A 22,338-nucleotide genomic window follows, 5' to 3' on the forward strand; every position below is an offset into this window, starting at 1 on the left:
CATCCAATGAGCACGTAAATAGCCGTCATCAAAATTCACCAGTTGTCTACATTTTGCCATTTTGCCTCATTTACTGCCCCCACTCTGTGTATATGTACATACACATTTAAGAGGAAGTTACAGACATCATAACACCTCACCCTAAATACTTCAGCACATACTGCCTAAGAATGAGGGCATTCTCCTACGTAACAATACCATCTTCATACCTAAGAAAATTAACAATAATTCTGTAATGTCTTCTGATATCAAGTTCATATTCAAATGTCTCCAATTATCCCAAGAATGTCTTCTACAACTACTTCCTTCCGGAACAAGGAACTGATCAATGTTCAGACATTGGTTTCTCTGTTTCTTTATTCTTTTGTAATCTAGAATAGTATCCTAGCCTTTTTTCCCCCATGACATTAAATTGTTTAGGAGTCCAGGTCAGTTGTCTCTAGGATGGCCTACATTCTGAGCATTCCTCATAGCTTAGTTTAAATTGTTCCTTTCCTCAGTAAACTGACAGTCCAGAAACCAGGTTGGACATTTTTGGCACTGATACCTCATATTGTGTTGTCACTTTTCCACTAGTAGTGCTGCCAAGTTTGATCACTTTGTTCAAAGTGTGGACAACAGATTTCTCTATATTAAAAGTACATTTTTCCTTCTCAATTACTGAGAGATCCATGGAATAATATTTTGCATGGGAGTAATATTCTGCTTGAGAATCTGTTAACAATTCCCACCTGAATCAGTTATGACATTGGAGATTTTTAATATTTTTCTTAATTCTATCACTTCCTCTACATTTATTAGACGATGTTATTTAATAAAGAAACTTTCCCTTTTTTCGCTTTCTCTCCCTTTTCCTTGGGCTGGAAGATCACTAGGAACTCGCTGATTTTTATCTATGAAATCTATTACAATCAATTCTAATCATTCTTCTTTTTGGTGTGCATTTTTCCTAATGTGGACAGCGAAAAACTGTTTAAGCTAGTTCCTGAGTCTCTTTGGCATGACCTCATTAGTTTTGAGTATTTCTTTGGATTGCTAGCAAAGAGATAGTTTTTCTCTGCCCTAGCCCTGGAATCAGCTTCTCTAAGGAGCACTGGTTCCTTTAATGAGGAATAGCACATAGAAACTAAGACCTGGGTATTGGGTGTGTTCATTACTGCGAAAAAGTGAGTTTTTCTTGGGGCTTCCCTGGTGGCGCAGTGGTTGAGAGTCCGCCTGCCAATGCAGGGGACACGGGTTCGTGCCCCGGTCTGGGAAGATCCCGCATGCCACGGAGCGGCTGGGCCCGTGAGCCATGGCCGCTGAGCCTGCGCGTCTGGAGTCTGTGCTCTGCAACGGGAGAGGCCACAACAGTGAGAGGCTCGCGTACGGCAAAAAAAAGGTAGTTTTTCCTAAATGATTCCTTTATGTTTTCCATTGAAATTTAGATTCCTCTGCCTTTGTCCCTTCTCTTTTTTCTTACACTGAAAACTTGAGTTCCTAATACTATTAATATACTTACTTATTTTCTTTTTCTTACAATATACTTTAAAAAGTTTCCAAATATAATGCCAATATTACTACTAACAATTAATCTGCTGGATGTTAGGCTTATAATTCCTCTGTGATGCTTTTTGTTCTTGGAATATAAACCATAAAGATAAATAATGAAATGGACCCTTCCCAGAGTCAGGGTTGTTACAGAAGAAACATATCCTAATCCAGCTATTGGAGCCAAGAACCAGCATCATGTTATTATGCAAATATTTTCTAATGGAAGAAAAAAAAATTTACTATAAGTAGTGAATTTAATCAAAGTCAAGGAGAAAGGATTTTCTAGTTGTATAAGATTGTGATTCAAACTACCAAAATATTATTGACCTTAACTTCGTTAACAGAGAAGGATGGAATGCACAAAACAGTAAGAGAGATAAATCAGCATCTTAAATTCTTATTTATGCCACTTGGGTGTGCTTAAATGTAAGAAGAATTATAGTAATGTTAGCACTCAGTATAGCACTCTAGTAGAATTAGTATTATTTGCCTTTACCATAAAACTCTAAAGGTTTATGCTCTCTATTCTTTCAAGGAAAAAAATAAGAATGGGAGATTTTAAAATTTAAAAAAATTGTATAACAATTAGTGTATAAAATGGTTTAGGGATTCATGAGTTTAAGTTACTTACTTAAATTATTACTTTTATGGGGACTACCAAAGTTAATCAGAGATATACATTTTCCAAATGGAAGGGGAAAAATAAACCAAAACAAAATGATTCTGTCACCACTGTGAAACAGAATAAGCAACACATTTGCCTGCTAAGTGAAAAAATGGTGAGCTTTAAAAACCAAAAATCTTTTTTTACAAAAAGTAAGAAGCTAGGAATCAATTATAATTCAAGTGACTCGTCAATGATTTCCTCCTAATTAATTTTAATGATGTAAAATAAATAAGTATCTGAGTAAAGAAGAATTTGATATGATACAACCATAGATCGTGTTCATCTTTATCTCTACCTTTTCCCACCACAGAACTGATTTTATGAGACCTCCCTTTGCTACTCTACCACCCTCCCCACTCCCCTTCACCCCTCACCCCCTACCTTGGGCAGGGAGGAGTGATTAGAATATACTTAGAACCTCTGAAATGTATAAGCAAACATGGCAAAATTCCCCCAAATGCCAAAAAATATACCAAAATGTAAGGGAGATAAAATAAAAGCATAAAAATCACCAGTCTGTCCTCTCCTGTGGGTATTGTCCAGGAAAATGTCTGGTGCATTGATACTGGGAAAAATGATGTTACATGGAGCTACCAAGAGCTGTCTGTTTACATTCGGTCTCTGCCGCCTGAACCACAGGCTGTCCCCATGCCATGGCGTGACCCACTGATCATACAGAGGGACCACTGACAAAGGCACAGCCTTCACTTCTCTCCACAGAACTGTAACCTACTCAATCCAAACAACCTCTCTGGAGGTATGTTTACATCATGTAGAAAGAGCTGGGAGATTGACTAACCATTACAGCCCGTTAGCAATCCTTTTAGCTAGTTCTAGCCTTGAGTGGGTAAGCGTTGATGTATGGAAAAGAGGTAATTGAAAAAACATCCATATATACTGTCTGTAGTCTCTAATACTCTAAAAATTACCCTTAAAAAATCAGCTATGATTTTTAAAAATATCTTGCTTGAATTTGAAAGGAAAAGGGGAATCCATTTCAAAAATAATTTGATTTTTCAAAAATAAGCTAGTATTTCCTGCTACTTCCAAAGGTGGGCGGGGCAGAGGACCTTACTTTTAATAAGACTGTGGACCCTACTGTAAATGACATTGTGAAGTCCAGGGTCTGGAACTGAGCGATTGTGTCATTTACAGTTTCCCTGATTGAATACTAAGGCTTTAAGACATCACCAGGAATAATTAGAAGTTGAGGGTACATGGGATCTGCAAACTTAATAAAGAATTAATAAAACTCAGTCATTTTTCACAGCATAATGGATAGAAAAGAAAGAAATGAATTTAATGATAAAATGTTAGGTGTGTTAAAGAAAAAATTTCCAACACGTTAAAATGGTAAAGAAGACTTTTTTCAGGACTGTCACAATAGGGGTTTGTAACAGAGGAGAGAGATGGGCTCAAATACAAGGACAAGTGGGGACTTACAGCCAATGAGCAGTGTGGAGTCAGTGGATGGAAAATGACTAAGAGGGGACCTTAAAGGGTAGGAGGATTCTTGCTAAACTGACCTAACAGAATTCTTGCTAAAGGCTGACCAAAGACTTACACAGCAAAGGTGGGGGATGAGGAACTTGATCACAGATCGAGTGTGAAGGGACTCTTACTCTTAGCAGGATTCTTGCTAAGACTGGGCAAGGCTGGCAGAAGACTGGACAGGGGTCAAAGTCAAGGTCAAAGGAACCTGACTAAAGTCTGATCAAGGAGAGAGTCTTTGTCAGGTGCCATATTGTAGTTCACCCTAAAAAGCAGCAAAAGGTGACCAGACCAGGAAATTGCACACATTCTTCTTCTCAAAGCATGTGTTACAGGAGAGTGAGAATTAGTTCACTAGAGGCACTGACTCCCCCAGTTCTCGAGGGAAGTCCTTTGTGTCAGCTGGTCCCTCTACCCCTCCGGCACTGGAGGGGAAGCTGCAGGCTTCGTTGTCCTGTGCCTCTGTGTGGCAGGCTGGGGACTGGAAGCCCAGAGCAGGACTTGGATATATGCCTGTGCGTTTATGCCTTAAGGTGAAAATAGGATTCCAAGCATTTTCATTTTTATTAATTGGCTAAGCTAAAGTTCTTAAATGTTTGACTACTTGTTAATCATTTAAATTGGACTAAATTTCTTTTTCATTTTTTTGACACTGAAAATACATATTATCCCTAGTTTTCTCCCACACTCCCTGGTTATTCCAGAATAGGATACTTGGCTGTCTTGAAAGTTGTTGTTACTCTTCTTAACCACGTTGAAGACCAGCTTCCATCTGGGTTGTAAACAATCTGGTTTTGTTATCCTTAGCTGGAGTCTCCTGTCATACGAGTCATTACAGATGCCAGATATTGTGCTAACTCGTTGAATTACCAAAAATGATCCTATAATATACTTGTTATCCTTATTTTACAGATGAGAAAACTCACAGAGGTTGTTATTTGCCCAAGGCCACCCAGACAGAAAGGAGAGAAGCTGAGAATCAAGCCCAGACATTCTGAACGCTTAGCCTCCACTCTTGACCATTGCTAAAATCTGTGTGGTTGGTGTCCTTAGGAAAGTCCCACACTTTCATAAGCTTCAGTTTATAAATAAGGAAATCGGCCTAAGTTTCTTTTACTAGAACTTGCGATTTGCCTTGATGATATTGTGATTTACAATAAGAAATAGATCTCTAATATTTGGTCTTTGTCCCAGTTTCTGGCACAGAGCTACCAAAACCCTTGGAATTTCCTAAATGATGAGCGTGATAAAGGTGTCTTTTGTTATCTTAATAAGGTGACTTTTGGACCCCACCTAAGGGTGGAGGCTGGTTGCCAAGAGAACCAACCCTGTGATTAGAGGATTGGAACTTTCAATCCCACCCCTGACCTCCAGGGAGGGGAGAGGGGCTGGAGATTGACATCCGTCACCAATGACCAATGATTAAATCAACCATGCCTGTGTACTGAAACCTCCAGAAAAACCCAAAGGGTTGGGGTTCAGAAAGCTTCCCTCTTGGTGAAGGAGTGGAGGTTTAGGGAGAATGGTACCCCGAGAGAGGGCATGGAAGCTCTACGTGCCTCCCCTATACCTCGCCCTATGCATCTCTTCCACTGGCTGTTCCTGAGTTATATCCTTCTGTAACAAACCGGTGATCTAGTAAGTAAAATGTTTCTTTGAGTTGTGAGCCCCACTCTAGCAAATTAATCAAACGCAAGGAAAGGGTCATGAGGACCTCTGATCTATAGCCAGTAGGTCAGAAGCCCAGGGGACAAGCTGGACTTGCAGCTGGCATCTGAAGTGTGGTGTGTGTGTGTGCACGTGCACGTGTGTGTCGAGGGGCAGGGCATTGTGTGCAAGCATCTAGGACTGACCCTTAGCCTGTAGGATCTGACTCTATCTCAAGGCAGGTAGGTGTCAGAAGTGAGTTAAATTTGTGGACAGCCAGTCCGTATCCGTGAAGAATTCAGTTAATTATTTAGTGTGTTAAAGGAAAAACACACCAACGGAACTGGTGTCAGAATCAAAGCCTTTGACTCAAATCCAGGACCAGAGAGAACTTAAGCTCTGAAACCAAACTTCTAACTTGCTAGTTCCTGATAGTAAATCCTTGTAATAGCTTAGAGACAGCATCTCTTGTTCACCACAGACGATGTCAAATCTGCATTCCGTTACCTAAAGAGGCATCATTGAACATAAATTAAAAAAACCTGTTTCCCAAAGTTCTAATTTGGTCATTATTTCTCTGTATATACTTTAAAAAGAGTCTTGCATTCTGTAGCTTCCCTGGGCATCTCTCTGCAGAAGGTTGCCTGATAGAGACCTCTTTCCTGATCTCACTTACTGCCCTCCTCCAGGATGTCTTTCTGCTATTTTAAACCTAACAAATGTTGAAAGGAGCTAATCATTCCACCTCCATCATTACTCGCCAAATTTACTTCTTTAAACTGGCCCTATTTCCTTGTTTCCATCTTTGCATTAAGAGCGTCTTCTCCCAAACAACCACGCTCAAGATCTTGATCATCTTTAGTTCCCTTCTTTCCACCACCTGCCCTGCCACTCCAGCCCCCATCTGAATGAAGTCCCATTCTACTCACACAGCGTATCTCTCATTCACCCACATTATGCCATCTCCGTACCGGCACCTCTCACGCTCAAGCCATAGCACTGTTCGATTCATCTTCTTCAAACAGTTTCCATCACCCTCTGGCTCAAAAATGTTTTAGAGCTCCCTTACCAAATAAATGTCAAAATCTCTCCTAAAGTATTTAGGACTCTCCAAGATACTGGTCCATGACACACCTCGCTAATATACAGACTTCACTGAAGTCAAGCAGAATTATTTACTACTCCTCGTACACACCCCATGCATTTCCTGGTTCTGCGCTTTCGCTCATGCTTTCCCTTTCAGGTGAAATACCTTTTCTCCAACCTATTTTTATGAATATAACTACCCAGGTCAAATGCTATCTCTTCCATGAAGCATCCTCGGAATCCCCCACCAAACACGACCTCTTTTTTATTTGTGCCACTTCTATGGAAATTTTCAATCTCCCTGATTCTTTTCATGGCCAAAGAACTTAAACTATAAACAAACTTAGAGACCATCTGTATTTGCAACATTGTCATTATGTACCGAGGATAAAGCAAGGACTACAGGAGTGAAGGTATTTGCTAAATGTCATACAGCTTAATAGTGGCAAAGCCAAGACTAGAAAAGTCTGAAAGTGAACCCATCACCATTTCTACTATATCAAGATTTAAACACCTTTTGATCTGACTACCTACGCAGTTTACTAGTAAATCTCTTACAGCTCCATGACTTCATGTTGTTATTTTTTGGGGGTGCTCATCTTGCTTCCTTTACTTCTGTACTTCCAGAACACCAAGCATAAGGTCCAGAATAGATGCTCATTAAAATATTGCTGTAGGATTAGATGAGTGAGTTTTGCTTGGGGATAATCTGAAAATCCTTTAACATGAAGACTGTGGCTGTTGAGAGCTCATCGCTCTTTTCTTTACTTAACCAATATCTTTTGAGTGGTTCAAGTTACAATGTAAGCTCATAAACTTTAAAAATGTAATTGAATCCCCAAATATGTTTATTGACAAGGAAAAGAAGTCAACATTATTGCATCTATCAACGAGCTGAATAAAACCCCTTTTGACTCTAGATTAACTCAAAATCAGATTATTTAACTGTTATTGAGCCATCCCTCAAACACTTTGTAAAATGAGCTAAGAAATTAAAAATCAGCAATTTTAATTTTTCAGCTCATAACCGTAAAATGTATCCAGGTACTTTTCTGCCTCATTTTTGCCCAGGTGTGTGTGTATACACACATACACGTACACTCACATGATGCAACCCACACATACACACGCACTCCACTTGCACCACAGTTACCTTTGAAAAATGGATACTGCACCTCCAGAGGCAGTCTCTGACGGTGGTGAAGAATTGTCATTCGTTATTACGACAATGATAGTTGCTATTAGTATGGTCATTATTACTTAAAGTCCACATTTGGTGCCTGACTTTTTCTGCAGTAGAGTTATAAACAATGAATGCCAATTTTAGAACTATCAAGGAATCAAGGTAGTAGCTACAAATGACACTTAAAGATCTCTCTTTCTAACTCACTCTCAGCGGGAGATAAAAAACTATTGAGAGCACTCTTTGAGACAAAGTCGTGAGATAACATGTCTCCACTATATTTATTAGTACATTGTCTTATTGGCCATCTGTCACAGAAATGGACTGACTTCAACCAACAGTTTACATCAAACTCATTTTCTAGACAAAGAAACTGAGGCTTGACAGAGAGTGAAGCATCAGCCCAGAGAGGGGATCACGAGCTCCCATAATTCACTTAGTCCCTAGGTTCCTACCCCCCTCATCCTTTTCCTCCTTAGTGTTGCAGGGCATTGTTCCTTCACTTTGCACTCAGTTGGTTGAAGGTAGGCACCATAGGTTTGATTGATACATCAATTTGCATCTCAAGGCATCACTTGATAAAGACATTGCCATGAAAGGCTACTCTCTCACAAGCCAATTTCCCCCTCTGGGCTGACTTTAGAAGCTCATTGATGTCACTTCCTTCCTCAGTCAGCAAGTGAATCTTCTTTAATTCTCAAGACCAGCTGTCCATGCTGTCAACAGAAAGTTATTAAAATTCCTTTAAAGTGAATAAAAATAGCCTAAAAGCAAATGTACTTGGAAACAGGAAAGAATCAGTATGCAAAGTCCACAAACCTCTGAGCAAAATAATGTTGATCCAACCAGAGATTTCAAACATTGTATATTCAAGAGGCTAGAAAAAATAATTAAAAGATGCTAAACCACATACTTCTTAATCTTTTATTAGCAATGGCTTATGCAGTTACAATTTATCCCCTAAATTCCATTCCTCTTTCTCCAATATGATTTGAATAAATTGAGGAATGACTTAGGTTTTCCTTAAGTGGGATTCCCTCCTTTTTTCTTGTCTCAGCCAGGGAACATTTACATCTCCACCAGGCTGAGACTATCCGTGAGCAAGAGAAAAAATTATCATTAGCTGCAATCAGAACCACCAGAGCCACAAAATAATTATATAATTATATATTCTAATTTATTAGGGTTTTAATAGCTCAAGGGAGGAGACCATTTTTCTCATATTTAAGTTGCTGTATCTCACAGAAGTGGTCCATCTGGCTCGACTCCCCATGATCCTCACCAGACTTTCTGACCTTAGGAACTGGAATCCAACCCTGTTACCTTCTAAATCAGCCCTTGCCTTACCCTTCAGTCCCCAAAATGGCTTCTACCTTGTTACCTGAGTTGTTCATGAACTGGTCCCTAAGTCCCTTTAAAACATGGCTATGTTCCCTGCCACTTACATCACCTAAAATCACGTACCTCTTCCTTATTTGGACAGAAACCACAAATCCTGGACTCACTGTGACCTTTTGCCAGGGAAACTGTATCCGACATGTCTGTCTTATCATCCCAAGACACAGCCCAAGTTTGTGTGTTGGGTTCCTACCTGTAACTGGGGCACTCAGGTCAAGTCTACCCCAATACTGCACCACCCAAGGCCCCTAATTCTGCAAACCCCATAATTCAATTAAACAGAAGCTTGAATCTTCACTGTAACTATGCTAAGAAGCCCTATTTTAGTAAATAGCAGTTTAGTGAAAGAAAATGGTGGCAATTTGGGTAAATTCAAACTAAAAGGACAATTAAAATATTGTTAACCTTCAGGAAAAGTATAAAAATGGTGTTTTGTAAGTTATCTAGAATTAACTCTCAGTCTTTCACTTCAATTTCCACAATTTTGAACACTTATTATGTTTGTAATACAGAACTAGGCTACTACAGATGTTGTATAAAATAGGAGGGGAAAAGGACATTAGACATAATCACTATTACTAGGATACTTTAAAATCCTTGAAAATCCATTGGGAACTAATACAAAAATGGCCGCCATCACAAAACAAAGTATTTGGTATGGGTCAGAATTTATCAGTAGTCACCTTCAGGCCTTCATGTGATCCATCTAGTGAGTTTTAACCACTGAACCTTTCCTTTCACTAGCGAGCAAGAGCCAGAAGCAGCTGCCCTTAAAATATGGGAACTGGTACAAGCTGCCCCCGACCGAAAATACTGTCAGTCATTCTGTAAATTTGTACTGAACACCTAGAGTGTGCCAGCACTGGGCCCTGGATACAACAATAAAAAAGATGGATCAACTATACTCCAAAAAAAATCAATTTAATAGAACTACCATATGACCCAGCAATCCCACTACTGGGCATAAACTCTGAGAAAACCATAATTCAAAAAGCGTCATGGACCACAGTGTTCATCGCAGCTCTATTTACAATAGCCAGGACATGGAAGCAACCTAAGTGTCCATCGACAGATGAATGGATGAAGAAGATGTGGCATATATATACAATGGAATATTACTCAGCCATAAAAAGAAACAAAATTGAGTTATTTGTAGTGAGGTGGATGGACCTAGAGTCTGTCTTACAGAGTGAAGTAAGTCAGAAAGAGAAAAACAAATACCATTTTTAACACATATATATGGAATCTAAAGAAAAAAAAAAAAAAAGATTCTGAAGACCCTAGGGGCAGGATAGGAATAAAGATGCGGACATAAAGAATGGACTTGAGGACACAGGGAGGGGGAAGGGTAAGCTGGGACAAAGTGAGAGAGTAGCATGGACATATATACACTACCAAATGTAAAATAGATAGCTAGAGGGAAGCAGCTGCATCGCACGGGGAGATCAGCTCCGTGCTTTGTGACCACCTAGAGGGGTGGGATAGGGAGGGTGGGAGGGAGACGCAAGAGGGAGGGGATATGGGGATATACGTATATACGTATAGCTGATTCACTTTGTTATACAGCAGAAACTAACACAACATTGTAAAGCAATTATACTCCAATAAAGTTGTTAAAAAAATCAATTTAAAAAAATAAATAAAACATAGAAGAAGAAAATAGATTTTTAAAAAAGGTACAGATTCCTTTTTTGTACAGTGTTGAATTTATAGACACTTTATAAAACATCTTTAATAAATAACAAAAGTATAAGCAATTGTCATATTTTAATTTTTATTGATATTTTAAAGGGACCCACATTCTTTAAGTGTTAGTAACCACTGCTATAAGATATAGAAAATTAAACCTTTCTTTAGTGCTCTTACACTTATATTAAAATCAGCCGCCTCATAAAAATGGTTATTACTTTTTCTTGTTCTATTTTTAAACGTGGTTTCCTCATAAGAGATCTTGTCTTGTTAATAAAATGTTATTGCCAGAATTTTTACTTGAAAACTTTAAGGATTATGTACTGTAGTCTCAAATCAGAAAATAGCAAAATTTTAAAAAGACAAAATTAAAAAAAAAACAAAAACAAGATAGGCAGTGTCCCTGACCTCAGGGAGCTCACACTATAGAAGAAGAAACGAGCAAAGAAGCAAGCGAACATACAAACGAGAAAACAATCGCAAGTTGTGGTAAGTGCTGGGAAAGAAATAAACGAAGGGCTGAGATCAAGGATCACAAGAGAAGATGGGTGACCAGAGAAGAGCCCCTACGGTCTTAGTATTAAACTGAAACCTGGAAATTTGAAAGAGCTAGCCCTGTCAAATCGGAAAGACAGCAGCTTGCACAAAGAACCAGAGGTCAAAAGGACCAGAAATTCCCATAAGACCAAAGTGATTGGAGGGTGGAAAGGGAGAGGGAATGGAAATCAAGGCGAGGTTGGAAAGATGGGCAAGAAGCAGATGGGGCAAGGCAAATAGGATGTAGTAAGGAGTTTAGGGAGAGCAAGTGTGGAAGCAGGGACCAGCAAAAGGCTGATGTCACCATCCAGGGGAGAGCTGTTGATGGACTGCAACAAGGCAGTGGCTCTAAAGAGACAGGCATAACTTGTAGATACATTCTGAAGACACTGAGTCCCTCCTGCCCATGGACTGCTCTGAAACCGCTCCCCTGCTCCCATCTTTGGCTCCCTTGGACTATTCCTGGTCCCTGAGCCTTTGCATAAGCAATGTTTACAGTTCTGTCCTCTTTTGCAAGATAAAGACAGGGCCCTAGTTCACCAAATTGCCTGGTCTGCCCTGTTACAGATCACCATGTTGGTCCTCTTCCCCAGATTGTCATGTTCCTTCCTAAAATACCCTTTAATGGAGAGGAGGGGGGATGCGATATTCCAGAATCTGGCAGCTGTAGAATATCCAATTACCGTACGAAATACACAGAAATACAATGGGCGTATTTGCACTCCAAGGAAGAGGAAGAGATTCGTAACCTCACCTTCGTTTCCTTGTCTTAAGATTTCACATGTGGTACTTTCAAAACAGCTTGAGCATCGCTACAGAATGGATAAGGCTAAAAGTAGACTATAGTCCAGAAGTAGACAATGTCAGAAAAGCAGGGAACCAAGCCAGCAAGCTCTTTGGGTGCAGCCAGGGACCAGACCTGTGTTGGTCACAGTTGAATCCCCAGAGCTTAGTAACCACATGTGACATATGGTAGCTGATCAGATATTTGTTGATTAAGTGACTAAATAAGCCAGATATGACTCTTTCCAATCTTTATTCCCCTTATCCATTTGTTACCAATTTCTCTCAAACATTTCTTCCATGCACTCCTTTGATTTTCCTCGCTCTCTCTCTCTCTCTCTCTCTCTCTCTTCCTTCCCGTTTCGACCTCCCTGGTCTAGGCCCCAATCCATCACCTAGTTTACCCACCCACCAAAGCCCCCTATGTATTCTCCAATTGCTCTCCCTACTCTGTCCAATGTATTCACCAGTTTAATTTTCCTTCATATTCCACCTCTGCTGAAGAAACCATCATTGCCCCCAGATTGTCTACTGTTGCAAACATAAGGCAATTGACTTGTTTCCAGGTCACCCTGGGCAACCGTATTTCTCCCAAGACCCTCTCCTCTAGTCAGAGCTGTCATTCTCATGATGCCTTCCAAATTCCAGCCATTTCTGAAGATCTGATTCAAGTTCCACCTGCTCATTATTCCGATTCCTACATCCCAAGGATAGGTCCTATCTCATCTTTTTTTTTTAAGCTCTTGTATTCATCCTCTCTCTAAGAATTTGTTCAAACATGCCTATATCCAGAAGATATTCTTAAACTCCATTGAGTAAAAGGCCAATAAAAAATCAATAAGAAGTGTGGTCCTTGGGACTTCCCTGGTGGTCCAGTGGTTAAGAATCCACCTTCCAATGCAGGGGACGCAGGTTCAATCCCTGGACGGGGAACTAAGATCCCTCATGCCGCAACTACTGAGCCCACGTGCTCTAGAGCCCACAGACCACAACTAGAGTGAAGCCCATGTGCCGCAACTAGAGAAGCCCGTGTGCCACAACAAAGAGCCCGCCTGCCACAATGAAAGATCCCACATGCCACAAAGAAGATCCCGCATGCTGCAACTAAGACCCAAAGCAGGCAAATAAATCAATCAATAAATATTTTTAATAAATGGGTGATCCTTGGTTGTTCGTGAGATATTTCTGCATAAGCCAAAAGGGAGGATAAGAGTGGTTGTTGGCAATATTTCTCCCGGAAACCTATTTGTTCCCCAAGATCAACCACACCGGTTGCTCTTCATTTGTGTTCTCACACGGTGTCATTCATAAAACTCTGTTAAAACACTTAAAATGCAGTGTTGCCACTTATCTCTACTTACCTCTCTCTTCCACTTGACCTTGACCTTGAGGGTGGGTGCCCTGCTGTGTGTGTCTTTGCACACCCAGCATTCAGGTGGTATCTGCCATCTTGAAGGGATCATGTTTTTTTAGAATAAATATATTAGACATTGAACTCATACTTTCAATTCATTAAGTTAGGGAAATGCCTGAACAGCTGATGAGTCTAGTTGTGAGGGACGAAAAATGGTCCAGAGGAGCTGGAATCTGAGAAATTTTTATTTCATGTGTTGGGGCCTGCTGTTCAAAATAGACTTGAAACTGCAGATTCTTGCAAATCTGTGCATGGCTGCAGAGGTCTCCTAGCCTCCTGCATTGTCCCATTTTGCTGTGTGTTGGCATTTTTCTGAGGAGCAGATTCGTAGCTGTTCTTGGGTCCTCTTCTTCCCCATCAATCCATCCTCCACCCCACCTCTCAAGTCATCTTTCCCAAAGCTGGTGTCTCACCTTCTTCCCACACCCCTTCCTTCCCACCTGCTGTGCTATGTATGCGTATACTATATAAGCTGCTCAGAATGTCTCACAATTTACCCAAACACACCCTCTCCTTGCCTCTGAGACTCTACTCTTCCTGTCCCAACTCCCTGGAATGCCCTTCTCTCACCCTTTGCCTGCAAAATTCATACTTATTTAATCTTCACAAATCTTGAGAGGGGTAAATACTGTTCACAAATCTTGAGAGGGGTAAATACTGTTAACTCTTTGTTATACATGGCCAAACAGGACCAGAACGTTGAGTAGCTGGCCCTGAATCAAGCGTCTGGTAAATGACAGAGCTGTAAATTAGACGCCAGGTTGTCACCTGCTCCGTTTTCTAGACTCCAGTGGGCTGCTGCGTGATTAGGTTATGATTATTTGATTGTTTGGGCTCTTATTTTTCACTTGAATTCCTTCAGATTTCCTTTGGTTCCTAAGGAAACAGAACTAAGATTTTGTGCTGCTGCTGCCCCTGACGTCACCTCCAGCCTATTCCCCAGGTAGCAACCAGCCCTGAGTTGTCCTCTGAAAATGCACGTCTGACCAAGGCATTCCAGTGCCCCTACTCACATCCTGGGCTACACCCCCTTAATAACTGACTTCCCTCTACTTTGGGGAAGATCATAAATCTCCCCCAAACGGTCTACATGACCATGGCTGTATGTTTCTTGCCTCATTTCACACCATTCTGGCCTCCCCTTACTTTCCTCCGGCCATGCTGGCTTCCTTTCTGTGTTTTGGACCCACTGGCTCTCTCCTTCCTGAATGTTCTTCCCCCTCTTCTTGGACATATTGGTGATTTAATTCAAAAGGCAAGTTTTTTTTCCCACAAACCATTAAACAGTCTTCTTTAAACACTCTGCATATTATCTGACAAGGGAAATCTAAATATTAAAATGTATCAAGAGAGTCCGATTGGGCAGTACCATTAAAAAAAAAATGTAGAAAATTGGTTCTTATTATCTAGAAACTCCAAGATTGGCCCCTGGTATTTCGTGACAGTGACTAGATTTAAGATCCCACTCAACAGAGCCATTCCATTCTCTGGACTCCTTATTCTTCTACTGCATCCCATGTAACACTTAACCTAGTACTGAACACTTAGTAAAATTTCCAGATATACTTATTATTAGTTGCTCAACTGACTGGTAAATATCACTTATTCATTACAAATCTTTTTTGAAAACAGTTTTGACAGTTTCTTAAACAACTAAATATGCAACTACCATACAACCCAGCAATTGCACTCCTGGGTATTTATCCTAGAGAAATGAAGACTTATGTTCACATAAAAACGTGTACATACATATTGATAACAGCTTATTCACAATAGCTAGAAACTAGCCAGATGTCCTTCAGCAGGTGAATGACTAAGCAAACTTTGGTATATCCTTACCATGGAATACTACTCAGCCATAAAAAGATAGAAACGCACAGGAATGCACATAGCAACCTGTATGACTCTCCAGAGAATTATGGTGAGTGAGAAAATCCTATCCCAAAAGGTTATAAAATGTATGATTCCATTTACATAACATTCTTGAAATGACAAAATGATAGCAATGGAAAACAGATTAGTGGTTGCCAGGAGTTAAGAAGAGGGTGGAGGCGGGAGGACAATGGATGTGACTATAAAAGAGCAACGTGAGGGGCCCTTGTGGTGATGGAAATGTTCTGTGTCTCAACTATGTCAATGTCAATATCCTGGTTGTGATATTATTGTACTATAGATCTTCCAGATGTTACCGATGTAAAGGGTACAGGTGATCTGTCTGTATTATTTCTTATAAATGCATGTCACTACACAATCATCCTAATTAAAATTTTAAAAGGACACATTGAATAAAGTGTACGTATCACACCAAGACGTTCACAAGCATGAAATAACTGCAGGGCCACAACATGTCTTCTTTCCTCTCTTTCCTGATGGTTTGTTGGTTATTGATTATTCCTAAGGACTTTTTTCCTTATATGTAAGACACATGACATTGATCACTTTTAGGCTGTTTTCGCAATGACTGAGGTTTATTATTTTAGAGTTTTTATTATTTATACCCCTGTGTTGCTTTTTATATGTTATGTTACTCTGATTTGTTTCTGTCCTGACCAAGATACCATTCATAGGACTGTTGGTTTGTACTTTAGTCTCTGCCAGTACCAAAACATAAGAACGTCTTTATCATCTTCATAGGTCAGAGAAAAGTAGCACCTCTGCCATCCACCACTTTAAATCTCCTCGCCTGGTCCTCAAGGTTCATTGAGTTCAGTGTTAATATTATGCTTGAACAGGTTGTCATTGTTTGTAAACCTTTGACTTTACTGGCTGTGGTTCAAATTTTTCTTTGGTCCTTTCATCTCTTTACCATTTCTCTGCCAAAGTTTACTACATTCTCTGGTATCACCCTTCCCGGATTTCCACTCCATTTTCTGTTTTCTTTGCCTAATGTGGTTTATTTCGGTTTTGACTTTTTTCTTCATCCCAATTATTGGAGTGATTATAAATGTCCCTATTGTGATACACATTCTTGCTTGGAGAGTTCTTTTGGAGTTTTGAGTGAGAACAGAGTGAGACCAGTACAGTATTTTATTCCTTTTCGTACTTTCATGTTGAATTTCTTTTTTGCTCTCTTTCAGTGACCAGAGAAAAACTCCAGGACCATATCACCAGCCAGGTATTTCCTCGCTTCTCATAAACTGTAATGTAGAATTCTGCTTTAAAGATTAATAATTATTTGTAAATATTTAGAAGGGAGGGCATTGCTAGTTCTTGGGTATGAGCAATACGCGTGTTATTGGTTCTGAGAACAGATAAACCGATCCTCTGTAAATGATCGTACACTTTCCTTGTCTCCCTCACCTCATTCCTTCCCTCCTTGCCATCCTCCCCAAGGGTGGGAAACAGTGAGAAGTGGGCTCTGCCAGTTCTGACATAAGCATCCGTCGGAGCGTATCATGATCTCTCTTTGATTCTATCATGGCTGCAAATAGATACTTTTATCTGCTTCTCCCTTAACTAAGGTGACTCTCCTCTGTGATTTTCCCAAGTTCTAATTCGCCCAGTCACTCCCTCCCAGACAAGTTAAGAGCTGAACCCTTAGCAGTGGAAACGTACAAGTGGATTTTCCATTCTGGTCTCTGATTTCTACCCACATTTAGCCAGTGTCTTCCTGCCTGCCTCACTATTTCTTATCCATTCTTTTTTGATTAATTTTTTATATTTACCCGTAGATGGAGTCATTCTGTACAACGGTTTAAGGGGTTTGAGACATGTAGCCACACAGCCAAACCAAGTCTGGCCTGTCTTGCACCATCCCACCCTCTTCCCACGGGCCAGCTGAGCTAAAGTTTCTCCCAGTGCTGCCTGTGTCACTAGACCCAGGGAAGGCAGACACTGGCCTATGGCAAAACATGCACAGCTTTCATTCATAGACCAGAATCTCCAAGTCTTTTGTTGTCGTTGTTCTCCTCTGGCCTAAATTATAACTCACCCTTGCCAAGGGGAAGAATGGTGCGTCTGCATGTATACCAGTCAAGGGTACATTTTTCAACATCTTCTCCTAATGGGCTTCAAAATAAATTCCAATTCTGGTCCTCATTGTCATTCCAACCGAAGTAAGTTCTAGCTCTACCTAATCTGTGCCAGATGCCCTGTAATTCATCGAGCTTAAAAAATGGTTCATTCATTTGGTTAATATACTATATTGCAAATTCAGTAGGCAAAATTTAAGGCTTATCGGGTACCATTTTTCTTTTGAATAGAATCGTAAATACCGTATTGACTCTTTGTAGCAGCCATCTTAATACTTGAAAATGCCACCCCTGTGCAATGTTGAAGTCAATTAGTCGTTTCAAAGAGTTTATTTGCCTTTTGAACTTGGTCTGTTTAACATTGTATTTCAACTATTTGTGTATACTTAGCTTGGTAAGGCTGAGCAACAGTTAACCAGTAATGTTTATTGCTACCATTTTTATTTATTTAAGTCACAGAGGGAATACCTTTCCTTAGAGAACTGTTTTCTTTATTAACTTAACAAGGTAAAGCAGTTGGTCAAGAAATAAAGACCACTTCTCTGGGGCAGATTTTCATTTCCTGTACTTTCCTTCTTTTTACCCTTGGCTAAACTAATAGAGTAGGTAGACACCAAAATAGAACACCAAATATTTACTTATAATCTTAAACATTGATCTGGTGCCAGATAAAATCATAATGGTTTCCAGTCCCAGTAAGACAGCGAAATTCTTTGGACTTTAGCTTAAGAGGTAAGGGTCTTAAGTATATTAGTTATATAGTCATTCTCAGAACAGATAGTTGTATTGTTCAATCAGTGTCTGCCAGCTGTATTTCTAATTCTACAGTAGAATTTCTATCTTTTCTTCTTCCATGTAGGAAGGCACTCCCCACTCTCAAAAATGTGCCGGGGATACGACTCTACGAGGCATCTTACACTTCTAATTTATCTAAAGTCTGACAAAGAGCTACAAGATGAAGTCCCTTCCTTTTTAATTTCTTTTTTAAATTGAGGTATAATTGACATATAACATTATATTAGAATCAACATAATGATTCCATATTTCTGTACACTGTGAAATGATCTCCATAGTAAGTCTAGTTACCGTCTGTCACCATCCAAAGTTACAAAACATTTGTTTTCCTCGTGATGAGGACCTTTAAGATTTACTCTCTTAGTAACTTTCAAATATGCAATATGCTAAGATTGACTATAGTCACCATGCTGTCCATTACAGCCCCAGGACTTATTTGCTTTATCACTGGAAGTTTGTACCTCTTGATCTGCCCTCCCCTTCTGCCCCCCAAAGAATCTGGCTCTTGGAAAACCTTTATGGACACTCACTTTGGATAATCAATAGTGTTCTTTATCAGAAAGGCATGGAAAATAGAGCACTGGTGAGCGTTCATCTTGCCCCGAAATCCTTCCCACTGGGCACTATAGATTGTGTAATTAAATTGAAATTGAAAATCAAGTCCTTTTTTCTTCTTCCATGAAGCAAGCTACGAGTTGCACGCCAACGTGAGAAATCAGAGCTGGAGCGGAGGGAGGGTTCTAGCCTGCTGGCCGATGGCCAGCGTGCATTTTTAGCCCACAGCTACTTTACCACACCTGAGCTCTGAGAACAAACAACTATTTGAGTTCTCTGGAGCGCACGCCGAATTCTTTCCTGTGTAACTCACTGGGGAGATTAGTATGCTATTTTAAAGTAATCTGTTAACGCAGTCTGTTTACGGGAAGAGGACAAAAATGAGCAGGGAACCGCTAGGCAGCTCACGTCCCAGAATGAGATGAATGCATGACCCATTTTTTTCAGCTGTCCCTTTGGCAGTTCATTGCTGCAACGATTTCCTCTCCGAAGAATGTGCCTTGTAGAGATGAAGTCTCCTGTAGGTTTTTCTGAATCATTTTGACTACGATAGATTAAAGATAATACCTTAAAATACTACCAAACATACCTTCAAAATCAAATTAGCATATTGTCAGTACGAGAATGGGAATACTGAATGTAAAAACTTTTGACTTCAGTTTTGGAAACTGCCTTCTTACATGGTAGGCAATTTAAACCTGTAGTAAATGAATACCTTCTGTTTATGCCTTTCAGGATAGTAGATCACTGGAACCCGTAGCGAATTAATAGTTTGTTTTTAAACAGCTAGTTGCTGAAGAGGGATACCGAACCTGGGGCTCGGTTTCTCGCGGGCGGGATGTGCATGTTGCGGGGGGACGTCCCCAGTTCTGGTGCTGGTCGTGAGAAAGGCTCGCCTTCGCTGATTGGCCGGTTCAGAGAGAGCCAACGCCATTGGCGGGTGTGACAGCTTCTGGAGCTGTTTCCTGAGACTGCTGCAACAAACTCTCACCAACTGGATGCTCTCAAACACACTAATGTGTTGTCTCTTGGTTCCGGAGGCTAGAAGTTCAAAACCAAGGTGTCGACAGGGCCAAGTTCTCCCTGAAACCTATGGAGGCGGGTCCTTCCTTGCCTCTTTGCTGGCTTCTGGTGACGCCGGCAATCCCTGGGGTCCCATGGCTTGTAGCTGCGTCTGTTCAGTCTCTGCCACTGTCATCGCGTGGCAGTCCTCCCTGCGTGCCTCTTCTCTTCTAATAAGGACACCAGCCATATTGGCTTAGGGCCCACCCCCATGACCTCATCTTGATGACATCTGCAAAGACCCCCTTCCCAAACAAGGTCACACTCACAGTTACCAGGAATGAGGACTTCAATGTATCTGTGTGGAGGACACAATTCATCTCATGCCAGGCTGGAAATTTTAGAGTCATCCACCACTCCATGTCTCCCTCTGACCAGCCAGCACTCGATGTGCTCTCCATAGCCCTGTCCAATCCAGCTCCTCCGCCACCGCCCAGCCCTTGGCCTCTGCTCCCCCCAGGCCCTCATCTCGTTTGCTCTCTATGGTGACTCCATACGGCTCTCCCACTGCTTCACCGCCATCCCATTCATCTTGGATTCTGTTCCACTTTACTTTCTGAAATACCAGTCACCTGGCACCTCTGCTGAAGAACAATAACTAAACAGAAATGCCTCCCCCATTTGTAGCAGTGATTATTAGCGCTGCATGTGCATATAATCACCCTGGAGCTTTGTTAGCACAGATCCTGAGACCCGCCGCCCCCAATGTCACATGCACCCCCAAGAAATTCTGGGCCAGGGGTTGGGTTCAGACAGGGCCTCACTATTAGACCAGGCCAAGAGGGCTCATGTGCTTTCGAAGGCCTTGAGCAACACAGGCACAGAGAGACAGACACTTTTTTTAAAAAAATATTTATTTATTCATTTATTTTTGGCTGTGTTGGGTCTTCGTTTCTGTGCGAGGGCTTTCTCTAGTTGTGGCAAGCGGGAACCACTCTTCATCGCGGTGTGCGGGCCTCTCACTGTTGCGGCCTCTCTTGCTGCGGATAACAGGCTCCAGACGCGCAGGGTCAGCAGTTGTGGCTTACGGGCCTAGCTGCTCGGCGGCATGTGGGATCCTCCCAGACCAGGGCCCGAACCCGCGTCCCCTGCATTGGCAGGCAGATTCTCAACCGCTGCGCCACCAGGGAAGCCCGACAAACCCTTTTTTTTTTCTCTCCAGCCTCATGTTTTAAAGTTTGATGACCAATTGAGCACACACAAAATGTTGGAGAGGGATAGAGCAGCTGAATTGGACACTCTGGTCCTTTGGGGTGAGGTTGGGCTGGGGGATAAAAGACCAGCCTGTGCCCTTTGAAACCAGAGAAAGAAAAGCTTTAGTTTCAACATAGCCACGCCCCATGCCCCATCCCGCATAGCTGGAGGATGTGTAGGCAGAGGGCGTTCCTCAGCAACAGTACTTCCACCCTCCCTCTGCTTGGGAGTTGGATGCAGTGGGCAGGTGTAATTCTGGGCAGTACTTAGAGCTGCCTGGCAATCCCAGGTCAGAAAAGTGAGGCATGAGGTGAGGGAACCTGCCCTTCCCCGGAATCCTGTGAGCTTTACTGAATCATCCCATCCTTGACAGGGGCAGGTCCAGACACTGCCCAGGAGTCCCCAGCTGTGTCTAGTTTCTGGCCTGTCCTCCTCCTGAAGGTCCATTGGGCCACTCAGGCCTCTGTGGCAGGGTGGCCCTCAGGCAACAGGGCTTCTTTAGCTTCTAGGCCCAGAGCAGTCCTTTGGGACAGGCTGCAGACCACGGGTGGAAACAAGGACGGGGTCTTGTGTATCGCTTACTTTAAAACTTCTGAATATTTAGACATACAGAGTGTGGGCTTCCATTCATCCTCTTGCTCTAGGCCCTGTAAATGTTGAGGATGATCCTGACCAGACATCTACAACTTAAAAACTCAACATGTGATTCCAATAAGAAGCCAAGATGGAACCCACTCACCTCTTGTCTATAGGATAAAATTCAAACCTGTGAGTACAGAATCCGAAGTCCTATGATCTCCATTGGAGAGCATGCACCCCGCCTCCCTAGACTTATTTCCCATTCTGCTCCTTTATGTAAAACTAGTGTGTCCTATTTAAAACTGTTCTACCAACATACTCACACCTTTCTCTGCAGGTACAAAATTTACTCATATTCCAAGACCTCACTCCAATATCACCTCTTCCATGAAGCTTTCCTCATCACAGAGCTAAGAGTAATCTCTCCTTCTTCTGTGCACCTATATTATTTTTTCTGCCCCTTTGCTATAGACCCTTGCATTTTCTACTCTATATTCTAATTTTGGATATTCCTATGTGATTTTGTAACTAGATAGTATTGTCCCAAAGGGAAGATGTAATGTTTGACTCATTTCTGTGTTCACTGTTAGACCTTGCACATCATAGGCATCCAACCCATTCCTGGTCCATTGTAAATTCTTCCACTCACTAAATTATTATCCTAGAAACCAGAGGAACTGCTGGTTGTGGGCAGGCTGCTCCCTGGACCCTGGACCGCTCACACCTGGTGTGCCATTGACTCTTATAAGGCAGG

General features: G+C 41.4%; 2 protein-coding genes across 2 annotated transcripts in view; both read left to right on the forward strand.

Moving 5' to 3' along the window:
- CHST9 (carbohydrate sulfotransferase 9) overlaps window positions 1-22,338 on the forward strand; it is a 232,625-nt gene that overhangs the window by 196,609 nt on the left and 13,678 nt on the right. Inside the window, exon 4 of the mRNA XM_067699412.1 lies at window positions 16,506-16,543. Coding sequence (XP_067555513.1) covers window positions 16,506-16,543 — 38 coding nt within the window. The remainder of the gene's footprint in view (window positions 1-16,505; window positions 16,544-22,338) is intronic.
- AQP4 (aquaporin 4) overlaps window positions 16,508-22,338 on the forward strand; it is a 68,753-nt gene continuing 62,922 nt past the window's right edge. The window contains exon 1 of the mRNA XM_067699421.1: window positions 16,508-16,543. The gene's annotated coding sequence lies outside the window, so the exon portion shown is untranslated. The remainder of the gene's footprint in view (window positions 16,544-22,338) is intronic.

The sequence above is a fragment of the Pseudorca crassidens genome, chromosome 12 (assembly GCF_039906515.1).
Source record: "Pseudorca crassidens isolate mPseCra1 chromosome 12, mPseCra1.hap1, whole genome shotgun sequence".
NCBI lineage: Eukaryota > Metazoa > Chordata > Mammalia > Artiodactyla > Delphinidae > Pseudorca > Pseudorca crassidens.